Here is a 13,214-nt window from a genome sequence, read left to right as displayed (position 1 = left end):
GCACAGAACACTGGATTAAGAAGAGGAATGGCCTCAGTCTGTGTGCTTTGGATACATGTTAAGAAAGATACATCTGATACTTTTGATTTGGGAGAGACTGATTTTTCTGCCATGTAAAGGTTCTCAGGCAGCTGGGTGGCACAATGTATAGGAGCCAGGGCTAAAGTCTCATCTTCCTGAATCAAATCCTGTGTCACATACTTACTAGCTGTGTGGCCCTGGACAAGTCACTTAACTGTTTGCCTCAGTTTCCTCATCTGAAAAATGAACTAGAAAAGGAAATTGCAAACCACTCTAGCATCTTTGCTAAGGAAATCCCAAATGGGGACATGAAGGGTCAGACAAGACTGAAATTACTGAATAGCAACAAAGGTTCTTGAGTTTCTTAAAACTCTCACTTGAGTTAAGGAGAAGAAAAATTTATTGCACAATTTATGATAAATGATAAACATGCAGGTTGAAATAGTTCATATAAACAGTGAAAATACATCCCATATCATCTTATCATCTAGGATACAAATTAGTTTTTGACTTTTCCACCAATCAAAAAATAATTACCTTCTTTTGACTCAGTGTTACAAAGAACTTATAGAGATTTTCCTTTAGCACCTAGCACTGAGGTCAACGAGGTTATACAGCTAGTATTCTGACTCCAGCTCTTATGTTTTATTACAACACATTGAATATCTGTGATTTGCATGGTATGAGGGCGACCTTTCAATTTGGGACTCCTTGGACAGTAAGTTTTTTGTTATCATATTTAGAGGGCAAAACAAGTAAAATCTCATTCATTTTTGAAAGATTAAATTCACAGCTCTAAATGGTTTTGAGGCTTTATATTGATAAGGAACATGTTTCTCAATTAAGTTTAATAAAGAATGATCATACAAATGTTTTCCCAGAACAGAAAGGCCAGTGATTTCTTTTTTTTAAGGAAAGACCATTTAAAGGAATAGACCAATTTGAAATTCCTTATTAATTTAAATGTGGTTAAGTAAAATGATTTTTCAATTGTCCTACCAATGAAAGAAATTTCATAATTGTTTCATGTACCAGCAAACATCCTAAATCTTAGTGGTTTATATACAGAATATAGTAAGAAAATATTTTTTAATCATTTTAATTGTTACAGTTAGTTACTTTTTTTTTGTATTGTAAAATGAAAAATTAATTCAAGAATTAAGACAACTCTGAGATACCACTACACACCTCTCAAATTGGCTAAGATGACAGGAAAAGATAATGATGAATGTTGGAGGGGATGTGGGAAAACTGGGACACTGATGCATTGTTATGAGCAGATCTATTCATTCTGAAGAGCAATTTGGAATTATGCTCAAAAAGCTATCAAACTGTGCATACTCTTTGATCCATCAGTGTTACTACTGGGCTTATATCCCAAAGATGAGAAAGGGGACCTGTATGTGCAAGAATGTGTGTGGCAGCTCTTTTTGTAGTGGCCAGAAACTGGAAGATGAATGGATGCCCATCAATTGGAGAATGGTTGGGTAAATTATGGTATATGAAGGTTATGGAATATTATTGCTCTGTAAGAAATGACCAGCAGGAGGAATACAGAGAGGTTTGGAGAGACTTGCATGAACTGATGCTGAGTGAAATGAGCAGAACCAGGAGATCATTATTCAACAACAATATTATATGAGGATCAATTCTGATGGACCTATCTCTCCTTAATAGGGAGATGATTCAAACCAGTTCTATTTGTTCAGTGATGAAGAAAACTATATACATCCAGAGTGAGGCCTGTAGAAACTGTGGATCATAACATCGTATTTTCGCTCTTCTAAAAAAAAAAAAAATGAATGCAAGATGATTTTAGAAACATTTTAGTTTCAATTTGAGGGTTACAAGAACAAGATGATATTTTAGGTACTTTCCCCAGTTCTCATTAATTGCAGGGGAAAAAAACAACCAAAACAAAAAGAGGAATCATATTAATCAGAGTTGCAGTGGAATCATAAGTCAAGGAAGGATAGGAGACAAATCACTGCTAGTATCTTGGGCCACCACTTATTCTCAGACTCCACGGGAGAGAGCCTGAGAGACCCCAAGAGTAATGGGATTACCTTTGCTTCCCAGATGATCAGTTCTGCCATCAGGAAGCAGTTATTTATAAAAGGGTCTCATTGTCCTCACCAACATCAATCATTGACCAACTGCTACTGATGATTGGTCAGCCCAAGAGACTTGAAAATACCATTGCTCCCAAAACTTATCAAGTCTTCTGTCTTCTTACCCTGAAAACCAGTCATGATCTCATAAAGCAGCGTTTATGAAGATGTGCCATCTACAGGTGCTTTAGTCTATGACTCTTCAACAATCACAGCCAAGAAAAACAGAGTGGAATAATTTCTCATCATCAAAATTCTTGATATTGTCAAATGTTTAAGAATTTGAAAAAGATATAATTTCATTAATGGTAATATTACACCCAATATATGACACTTCAGAAAAAGCCAAAAACAAACCCTAGAGAAGAAGATGTATTACCATTTGTTTTATCACTACATACATATGGAACCATAAAATCTTAATTGCAGTTGAAACCTCTTACCTTGAAATTGGGGATTATCTCCACTTTTCTATTTGTATCCTCAGTATTTAGCACAGTAATTTGCTCTGTGCGGATTTATAATGTTTTCTAATATATTCACATACATATATATGTGTATGTATCTATAATGCTTTATAGTGCTTTATATTTCATTCTTTCATCCAGAGACCCTCAAGAAGATAAAATCTTTATGAAGTTAAAAAAAAATTTAATCCTAATGCTTAAAATGTACATGAAAATAGTATTTATGCTCCCAGAAGAAATTTATAAAACTAATGGACAGGCTCATGTCCAGGGCTTATATTAGATTCTCTTTCTGGAAGCTGCTGAAACGTTGCAGGCACACTTTATTCATTTTCTGCTTCCCCCTAGCAAGAAGCTGCAACACAGATTTTGCTTTTAAAATCCTATATGTAAAGGAATAGAGAAAGAACAATGCTGCCTTCTTGTTGAGGTGGTCCTAGGTTAAGGACATTCTTCTCAGCACATTCTTCCCATACTTCTCACTCTTGCAAAAAATGGCAGACATTCACCTTATTAATCTCAAAGTAGGATAAAGATAGAGTTGATGGAGTAACAAGGGCAAGGGGCCAGAGTGGCTACACTGGGCCTGAAGAATGGGGAACTGAAACTCAACTAGGACCAATCCATCTTGAACTGCTTGGGTCTGGGCAGAGACTGGTGATACCTAAACCTAAATCAGAATGAAACCATAGCTAAAGCTAAGACAGCTTTGTAATACAGTCCTAAAGATGTCCCTATCTGCAGTTCAGGGAGGAAACAAATTCTTAGAAAAAGAAAGGAAAATTGTGCTAAGTTCTGGAGATACACAATAAAGCAAAAGACAATTTCTGCCCTCAAGTACTATTATTATCTCCATTTTGCAAATGAGAAAATTGAGGCAAACAGAGAGGTTAGGTGATTCATCCAGGACCCTGCAGCTAGTTTGTGTCTGAGAGTGGATTTAAAATCATATCTTTCTGATACCAGGCCCAGAGCTTTATCCATTTTAACCATCAAGCTATCCCATAAACATAAGCAGATTAATCAACAGAAAGAATCCTAAAACTAAAAAGAACACTCAGTACTAACTTCTCAAAGAAATGCTATAACTCTCTTAACAAATATTACAAGACAAAGTGAAAAAATTCACATATCTGTAAAATACCAAAAGAGTGCAAAAAAAAAAAAAAAAAAACCAAGAAGAAATTATACAAGAGTTCAGAAAAAGAAATGAAATATATGAAAGGAGAAATTTGGAATTAATATTTGTCATAATTTTTAACTCTAAAGGCAGAAATTTTAAAAATTCAGTAGACTAGAAAAAAAAATCAAATCTATGGGGAGTTTCCTCTTAGAAAGAAAAGAGAAAACAATAGATTTAATATGTAAAATATTGATGTGAAAAAAAATCTGTCAAAAGAGAAGCTAATTGGAAGAAAACATAAAACAACCGCTTTGAAGACAGGATGTACAAAGACAACATAAATATGGCTGGCCTCCCAGAAGAATATAATTAAATAAACTAAAATACCCCAAACATCTTGTTGCAAGAAATAATATAAAAACTCTATAGAACTTCTGAATATAGATAGTAAAATGCAAATTAAAAGAATCCAATAATCTTAAGACAAAAGCAAGCAAAAAACTTCTGTATGTCACATTTACAGTGATTAAATTAATGATTCCAATGACACCAAGTTCTGTAGTCAGCCAGGATGAAGAATTTTAAATACCAGGATTATTTAAAAGTAACCAGAAGCGATGGGAGATGGGGGGTAAGAGGTAGGAGGAAGGAATAGTTTATTCTGGGAAGGAAAGAAGCTCATTTTGAAACTTTGAATGACAAACTTTGTTAACATGTATCTAATCATCAGTGGGAAAAAAAAAAGTTACCATTTAACTGAAGAGACATTCCTTCCCTCCTCTCAAAGAAAGATATGAAGAGAATATTTGACTTCAAAACACCCAAGACAGTAAGACACAACAAAGGCAAATAAGTAAATAAGTATAATTACACAGGAAAGAATAAATAATGAAAGTAATTACCCTCATGTTTAAAGGGTTTTTTTTAAACAGAGAGAGAAAAAAGACCTATCCTTCATATTTACCAAAAACAAACAAACAAAAAAACAGGGTGAGATGATAAGGGAGTCATCAAGATTTTTAAAAATACAGAAAGATGTAAAGATGCTAAGTGAAATTTTAAGAAAAAGGAGAAATAAAAGCACAAGGGGAGAACTAACCTTTTATAGGCAAAGAAGTGTATTTTATGAGACAAAATTAGAGAATGGAAGAGCCCATAAATGGGGAGAAGGAAGACAGAAAACAGCAGCAATTGCATAATATGCACTCTTATAAATCCATGAGTGAACAATGAAGTAATTATGAGTTTCAGTAAGAAGAGAGATTATAGAAGAATGGGAAATGACACAGAAAGGAATGATTGAAACTGACAGTGAAAGGGGAGGGTCTTACCTTAGTGCAGGTAGGTGCCCCTGCAAATCTCATGGTGTTTTGAATCTTGGGAAAATTGGCATATACGGTGCCTCTTTTAAGGATTGGGTTTCCTTGAACAATATCTTATCTCAGGAAAAGGGATATGAAAGTTCTTAGATATCCAGTTAGCATCCAGAAAGGTATAAGAGATATATACCCCTAAATGAGATGACATAGTCAATAGAAAGGTCTTATAGGGCCAGGATATTGGTAGAACAGGAGCAGTGGGAATTACTGATTCCCATATACATTCATCTCTAAGTCCCACCACACACGTACTCATTACTATAATACTAGCCAGGACTGCTCCAAGAAAGTAGGTTATGGTGCAGACTTACTTAACTGGAAAGGCAGAAAGATGCAACTCCTTAAATAAAAGAAAGGAAAAAGGGACTATAAATAAAATCTCAAAACTAAGTAAAGAATTGACAAACTGGAGTGAACATGAGTAAAGTTGGGAAGAGAGTATATTGGAATGGGGTCACATCTAGTACATTAAACAAAAGTAAATGTACGGACAACATATTGACTTAAAAAAGAGAGAGAGAGAGAGACTTTTAAAAACCCTGGAGACACTAGTGAAAAAGTTAAAAACAAAACAAAACTTGGAGGAAAACCAAAAACTTAACTTTCATAATTTTAAATATGAATAGACTAAATAAAACAACAAAACCAGGTTACCAAATAGATCATGTCTCCAAGTAGAGACCAGGTCTTTGGGTGAGTTGCTTTAGGACCTAATGGGTCCTTTGGGCAAGAAAATGTAAAAGTAGTTTTTGAAATTTTTTTCAGAAAGCTCCCCAGAGAACTTCCTTGTTGAATTTCTCTTTTTTTACTTTCTTGCTGGAACTTTTTATATGTTTTAAATCTTTGAACGGTTTTTAATCTTCCTTGAGAATCACCTCTCAAGGGCATTGGAATACTATTTTAGACTAGAGATTCAAGACTGATCCGTCACATCAGTGCTGAATAGAAACACTGATAGAAGTAAGTGATAACAAAAAGTGCGATGTTACAGTACATCATTTTGGACACAGTTATTTCTCTTGTGGAGCAATGCTCTTATCCATATTTCATACCTTAATACCTTTGCAAAGTGATATTCTAAGATGAGACAACAGGAAAAAAAAGGTACAATGGGGGAAGAATTATAAAGGCATTAGTGTAGAAGTTAGAAGAGGGAACTAAAACCTGGTGTTTTAGAAACCAACTACAAAAGGAACATAAATTAAAGAAGGAATAAATAAGAATTTAGACCACTAATGAAAAAATTTCAGAATAGACAAGAAGACAAGAAAAGAATAAAACAAAATATTGTTAGAAAATGGTACCCTTTGATCCAGCAATACCACTACTAACTCTGTATCCCAAAGAGATCATAAAATGTACAAAAATGTTTATAACAGCTCTTTTTTGTGATGATAAGGAGTGGAAAATTGCAGGCATGCCTTCAATGGGGGAATGACTAAACAAATTGTGGTATACGAAAGTAATGGAATACTTTTTTTTATTAAAAATATTGAACAGATGGATTTCAGAAAAACCTGACAAGACTTACATGAACTGATGCTGAATGAATCGAGAAAGAAGCAGGAGAATATTGTACACTGTACAGCAACATTGTGAGATGATTAACTTTGATAGACTTTGCAGCAACTTCAATAGGCTTTGTTATTCTCAGCAATCCAATGATCTAAGCAGGGGTTCTCAAACTACAGCCCGAGGCCTGCTTGAGGATGTTTATGTGGCCACTGGGTTACAGCAAATGGGCTGAGGGGCAGAGACAGTGTGAGCTTTTGTTTTTACTATAGTCTGGCCCTCCAACAGCCTGAGGGACAGTGAACTGGCCCCTATTTTAAAAGTTTGAGGACCACTGATAAGGCTATGCCAAAAGGCTCATGGTGGAAGATGCTATTCATATTCAGAGAAAGAATTGTAGAGTCTGAATGCAGATTGAAGAAAGATCTGCATTTTCATTTTTTTTCTTTCTCATGGTTTTTTCCTTTTGTTCTCATTCTTCTTTCACAACATAAGCAACGTGGAAATATGTTTACTATGACTTTATGTGTTTAAATCTATATCAGATTGCTTGCCATATTGGAGAGGGGACTGGGAGAAGAAAATTGGAAATCAAAATCAATTTTAGGAGGGAATATTTCATTTATTTATTTAATGTTTTGCTCCAGTTCATTTAAAACAATTATTTTAATATGTTTTTAAAACATTTATGTTCCAAATTCTTTCAATTATCTTCACCCCCAATCCCAATTAAGAAACCACATGTTATACAAAACATTTCCTTAAAAGTCATGTTGTGAAAGAAAACATAGATCTCCCACCATAAAAAAAAACCCTCAAAAAAAATAAAGTAAAAAGAAAATAAGGGGGTATCTAGGTGGCACAGTGGATTAGAGCTCCAGCCCAACCCTGAAGTCAGGAGGACCTGAGTTCAAATATGATCTCATACATGTTGCATTACCCTAGGCAAGTCCCTTAACCTCAGTTGGCTCAGCAAAAAGAGAGAGAGAGAGAGAGAGAGAGAGAGAGAGAGAGAGAGAGAGAGAGAGAGAGAGAGAGAGAGAGAGAGAGAGAGAGAGAGAGAGAGAGAATGAGAATGAGAGAGAGAGAATGAGAATATGCTGCATTCAGACATAGTTCCTTCTCTGGTTATATATAGGATTTTTCATTATATGTCCTTTAGAGTAGTCTGTACTGCAGAGAATAGCAAAGTCATTTGCAGCCGATCATCCCAGAACATTGCTATTACTTTTATACAGTATATTTCATTTTGCTTGAGTTCATGGAGAACTTTCCAGGTTTTTTTCTAAGAACATCCTGCTCATCATTTTTTAAAGAATAATAACCATCATAATCACATACCACAATTTATTCAGCCATTCCTCAATTGATGGGTTTCCCCTCAATTTGCATTTTTTTTTCCCTGAGAAGAGAGCAGTTAAAAATATTTTTGTAGTGATACGTCCTTTTCCTTTTTTAAAAAAATAATCTCTTTTGGGATTCATATCTAGTAGTGGTATTCTTAGGTCAAAGGATATGCATGAAATTATAGGTCTTTGGACATAAAGTATATGTTTTTGAGCATTTACCAATTGGGGTATGGCTCTTTTTTTTTTTTCCAATAAATTTGACTCAGTTCCATCTATATTTGAAAAATGAGGCCTTATCAGAGAAATTTGCTTTGGAATTCATTTTACAATTACTATAGCTAACTGTATTTCCTTCCATTTTATTCTATTCTCTCCTTCACCCTCTCTACTTCTCAAAAGTGCTTTGCTACTGACCATTTCCTCCCCCAGTATACTCTCACTTTTATCATCCTCCCTCCTTCTTATATCCATCTCATTCCCCTTCTATTTTCCTGCAGGGTAAGATAGATTTGTATACCCATATTGAGTGTATAAATGACATATTGACTTAAAGAGGAAAAGGATTTTTTTTTTAATCTTTTAAAAAATACTGGAGACAACAGAAGAAAATCTTCAAAAACAAAACTTGGAGGAAAATTACACATCTGATAACATTCATAATTTTATAAGTGAATTGATTAAACAATATAATAAAACCAAAGTTAAAAACTAAATTAAAAAACAAAACTGTACAATATGTAAAGACATCTACAGTCAAAATGAGAGGATGAAACTAAATTTACTATATGCCAGATAAATTTAAAAAAAGCAGGAATGTAATTTTGTTATCAGAGCAAAAATAAAAATTTGCTTTATCTCTAGAGATAAATTGTATTTAAGCTTAAAGGGACCATAAACAATGAATGAATATCAATATTTGTTAGTATTCTTACAATGTGCTAAGTCACTGGAATGATAGAGACAATAGTTATCTAATTTATCATGGTTCAGTATGATTGATCTGACCCTACAAGGAGATGTTATGGCCAGAACTTGAAACAAGGTACTGAGTGGAATTGAGGAGACAATGGTTAAATTTAGTTTGGCACTGATTTAATCCTACAACAAATAATAGTTTCCTAGTGATATAATGATTGGTGTGCACTCAGTGTGGGACATATAAGCGAGAAGCTCTCAGAACTTCAGGAGCCGATTTCAGCCAAGGAGAACTTCAGGTGGACTTCGGGAGAACTTTGGGAGATTCACAACTAGGATTTACTTCTGGGAGATACACAAGCCCACAGAAACCCACAATCCCACTCTCGGAGGTGGAGTCAAGATTCATTCCCACTTCTACGATTGTGCTGGCTGGAGACATTCGCTCTCAGGAACCAAGGAGAGAGATTGAACTCTATTAAAGCTAACTGGGCCCAAGGAAGGAGATAAGATTTGGAAGAGACAATAAAGGAATTGGACTTTAACTCCTGGCTGCATTCGGGGTTATTGAACTGAACTGAAACTAAGGCTGCCTCCAGAAGCTCCCCAAGTCCTCCAAGAGAACATTATAATTTAGAGAAAAGAACATTACAAATATTAATGTTCCAAATTGTACAGGAGCTACATCATTATGTTACAACTAACTGAATTTCTAAAAGAACAGATTGGCATTGGAGTTTTCCTGGTAGAGTTATTAGAATGGTTTGCTATTTTCTTTTTCAGCTTGTTTTCTAGATTTGAACTTAGGAAGATGAATTTTCCCTGATTCCAGGCTTGGCATTCTATTTACTGTGCCACCTAGCACCCACTGTATGTCAAATACTAGGGATACTGTTAATATAAAATAAGACAATCCCTGCCCTCAATGAACTCATAATATAATGGGGGGAGAGAACACAAGACAATGCAGGAAAGAGGATGGGAAGACACTCATTTTCTATGGAATTGATCCAGATAGAGTAGCAGATGCAGAGTAAATAAAAATGTCTGTCCTTCATAAAGGTAGGAATTGAGAGTTTTGTCTTCCATCCTCCAACCCAATCAAAGGGGAGAGGAGGCTGAGGAAGGTGATGCTGGTCAAGCTTGAGTTACAGCATGATGATGAGAGATTAGAGATGAAGAGTTTAACCTGAGTTGGGTTGCAGGGAAGTGGTAAATTAAAGCCTTAGGAGATCAAGGAAGTAAGGGCTTGAGGGAGCAGCTGGATGAGTACTGAGGTCATAAAAACCTGACATGACTGAAAACAAGGAACAGGCCTTGGGAGGTGACAAAATGATCATAATAGGGAATAAAATCTATATTTGAATATTAAATAAGTGCTTTTTCCATAATACCATGACTCTTTGAGCATTTTTTAAAATATATATTTTTTAATAACTAAGATGACCTTTGTATTTAGACCATATTATTTAATAGTAGTTTTGTTTTGTTTTGGTAAGGCGATTGGAGTTGAGTGACTTGCCCAAGTCACATAATTAGTTAAGTGTCTTGTCTAAGGTTGGATTTGAACTCACAGGTGCTCCTGATTCCAGGGCTGGTGCTCTTTTCATTAACCACGTAGCTGCACCTTGAAAATACAGTCTTTAAGAAGTTTGAAATTTTCTGTTTGTATCGCATATTTCTTGTTTGTTTTATGCTATTTTAAAAGTTATTTCTGTAACATTTTCAAATATTGAATTAAAATATTTCTTTTTGCAGACCAATTTTGCAAGAAGAAAGAAAAATAGTGATAAAAAATGGTCGACATCCTGTGATTGATGTGTTAATGGGAGAGCAGGATCAGTATGTTCCCAATAGTACATATTTATCAGTAAGTATTGGTTTTTGATGAAAACCAAGTAGGGAAGGTTAACTTTTGACTGATTTTACATATATATGTATATGTATATTTGTGTATATATGTATACATATATGTACACATACATGTGTGTGGATATATGGGGGGTGTATATATATATATGCCAATTGCATAATTCATAATTTATTAGAGTTTTCATTTTATAAGGATCAACATTTGAATGTAGTCTTTTCTGTGATATTATGCCCATGAGTGCTATTACTGGTGAAGAATCATATGCTGACTAAAAAATTTGGCAAATAAAGAATTTGCCCTGGTTATCAATTCTTGTTCATTAGAGTCATACTACAGTGATTTGCAATATGTTTCATTAATTCTTAGTGACTCTTTTCTATCCTTGTTCTTTTTCCTCACCCAACTTATGTTACTTCTCCAATTTTTTTCCCTAATGTTTAGTTTTGATCTCTTAATATAGTAAGAACTTGAAACTCTATTAACTTTTGTTGTACAAAGGCTTCTTGAACTTTCAGTAATTTTAGTTCTTATTAGGAAAACATGTAAATGACATTTATTAGGTTAAGCTAGTAAGCAATAAAACATTTTTTAAAATACTATGTAAATATGTTACCTTTTATTTCCTAAAGTATCAATAGGTACTTTTAGTTAGTAAAGTATAAGTGGACTATTTGAACTTTCTTTAATTTGATTTCTATTCTATTTACAAATTAATTTAATCATTTGCTAGCACAACTTGAAAAATTAATTTATCTTAGCCATTTTTATTGGCTTTGAAAAAGCTTATGATGTTTAAATAAAGTGTCTTTTGGGAAGCTGAAATAACATTACAAGAAAATTTTCAGAAATATTAAACCACCATATGCAAAGTAATTTTTCTGTTTTATCCTAGCAAAATACATTTTTGGAATGCTCTGAAATATCAGTGGCTTTTATAAATCCTCTTTCTAACATTAGTGTAGGAGTTGATGTAGAATTGTTGCTATGGTGAAATGCATTCTTTGTATGGCATGAATTTATATATGGATAGAGTTAAGAAAAAAAATTAAAAACTTGTTTAAAAAGTTTATGGTAAGTAATTACAAACCATACTGTGGGGGAAAGATACTTTTAGCAGAAAGCACAGCTTATATTGCTAATGACATAATATTAAAAATCAGCTTTTTTGGAGCATGCATAATTGAGGTAGAGTTTTTGGAATTCTGTATTATATGAAGTTTTCTCATTGCTTCTGGTATAACTGTTACTCCAGTAATTCCCCTCTAAGCTACTCTAAGCACTTCTGGAAACCGCCCCCCCCACCTCCAAACAAAAACCAATAAACTATAAACTCCTATAAACTACTTTAGTTTCATCTCTTTGTTTTTTTCATAATCCATAATTCTTGTATACCTTCCTATTAGTCGTGTCTCTAAGAACTGCTAATCCTCTTCCAAAAAGGACTCTGGAAAGCATTAAGAAATCTTATTTAGGTACACATTTACTATAATCATCAGTATATTACAAAGGAAATTTTGGGTTCGGGTGTTACCCCTACTCATTCTCAGTCAGTGTAGGTTTTTTTATGCTCTGTATACTATCCATGGCCTGCAGGGCCTTAGTTCAGCTAATTCTACTTGTTTTAGCCAGCCATATCTCTAAATCCCTCAAACAAGGATCATCCACTTTAATCAAACCAGTCTTTTTATTTTTCCTCAATAGTCATTCTGTTGTCTGTGCTTTTATTTGTTATTTCTCCAAACCGGAGTAGTCAATGCTTTCTTTTCTGCTTATTAAAATTCTGTTTTTCTTTCAAGACCAAATTAAGTTACAAACTAATCTAACACATTCAGGTGTCTCTTATCTCTGAGTTTCCCTGTGGAAAAAGATACGTGCCTGTAGTCTTTGCTTATATTCTGTCATGTGATTTCCTGATAAGACTTGTTTCCCACATAAAATTATGAGCTACTTAAAGATACTGAAAAAGTGCCTTATATTTCTTTTATTTCTAGCAGCACCTAGCTTGATGCTGAACAGTAGTCATTGCTTGATAAGTATCTGTTGGTTTATTATTGTTTGGGGTTTTATCTTTTAGACACAGCAAGTGCTTCAGAGAGGGTAGAGGTATGTTTGCTCCCAGTAGGATTGGTCACATTTGTTGGTGGGTAGATCAGATAATTGAACTTTGGCTCGCTATTGACTTTTCCAGTATTTCTTTCTTTCTGTTTTAATATTATAATGATCTTGGTTTTTTTGATCTTTTAGACTACTTATAAAACCATAAATGTCTAGTCCTTCTTTCTTAATGATATAGGGCTGAGTAGTAGCAGGAAGTAAAAATGAATTATTTAAATGCATATTATAGATGTGTAAATTACAATAATTTTAGCAAATAGGTTTATAAATGAAATCTGCATTTTCCTACCCACTTAGAGCCTAAGGTGTTTCAATTCTAGTTCTAGAGGTAAGTCATATAGATAGTTGA

General features: G+C 34.1%; 1 protein-coding gene across 1 annotated transcript in view; it reads left to right on the top strand.

Moving 5' to 3' along the window:
- MSH3 (mutS homolog 3) overlaps positions 1 to 13,214 on the top strand; it is a 193,616-nt gene that overhangs the window by 136,933 nt on the left and 43,469 nt on the right. The window contains exon 19 of the mRNA XM_074282190.1: positions 10,636 to 10,747. Within this exon, the coding sequence (XP_074138291.1) occupies positions 10,636 to 10,747 (112 nt within the window). The remainder of the gene's footprint in view (positions 1 to 10,635; positions 10,748 to 13,214) is intronic.

Source organism: Sminthopsis crassicaudata, chromosome 1, assembly GCF_048593235.1.
Source record: "Sminthopsis crassicaudata isolate SCR6 chromosome 1, ASM4859323v1, whole genome shotgun sequence".
Lineage (NCBI taxonomy): Eukaryota > Metazoa > Chordata > Mammalia > Dasyuromorphia > Dasyuridae > Sminthopsis > Sminthopsis crassicaudata.
The sequence above is the reverse complement of the archived record's forward strand: the minus strand, read 5'-3'. Positions and strand labels throughout refer to the sequence as shown.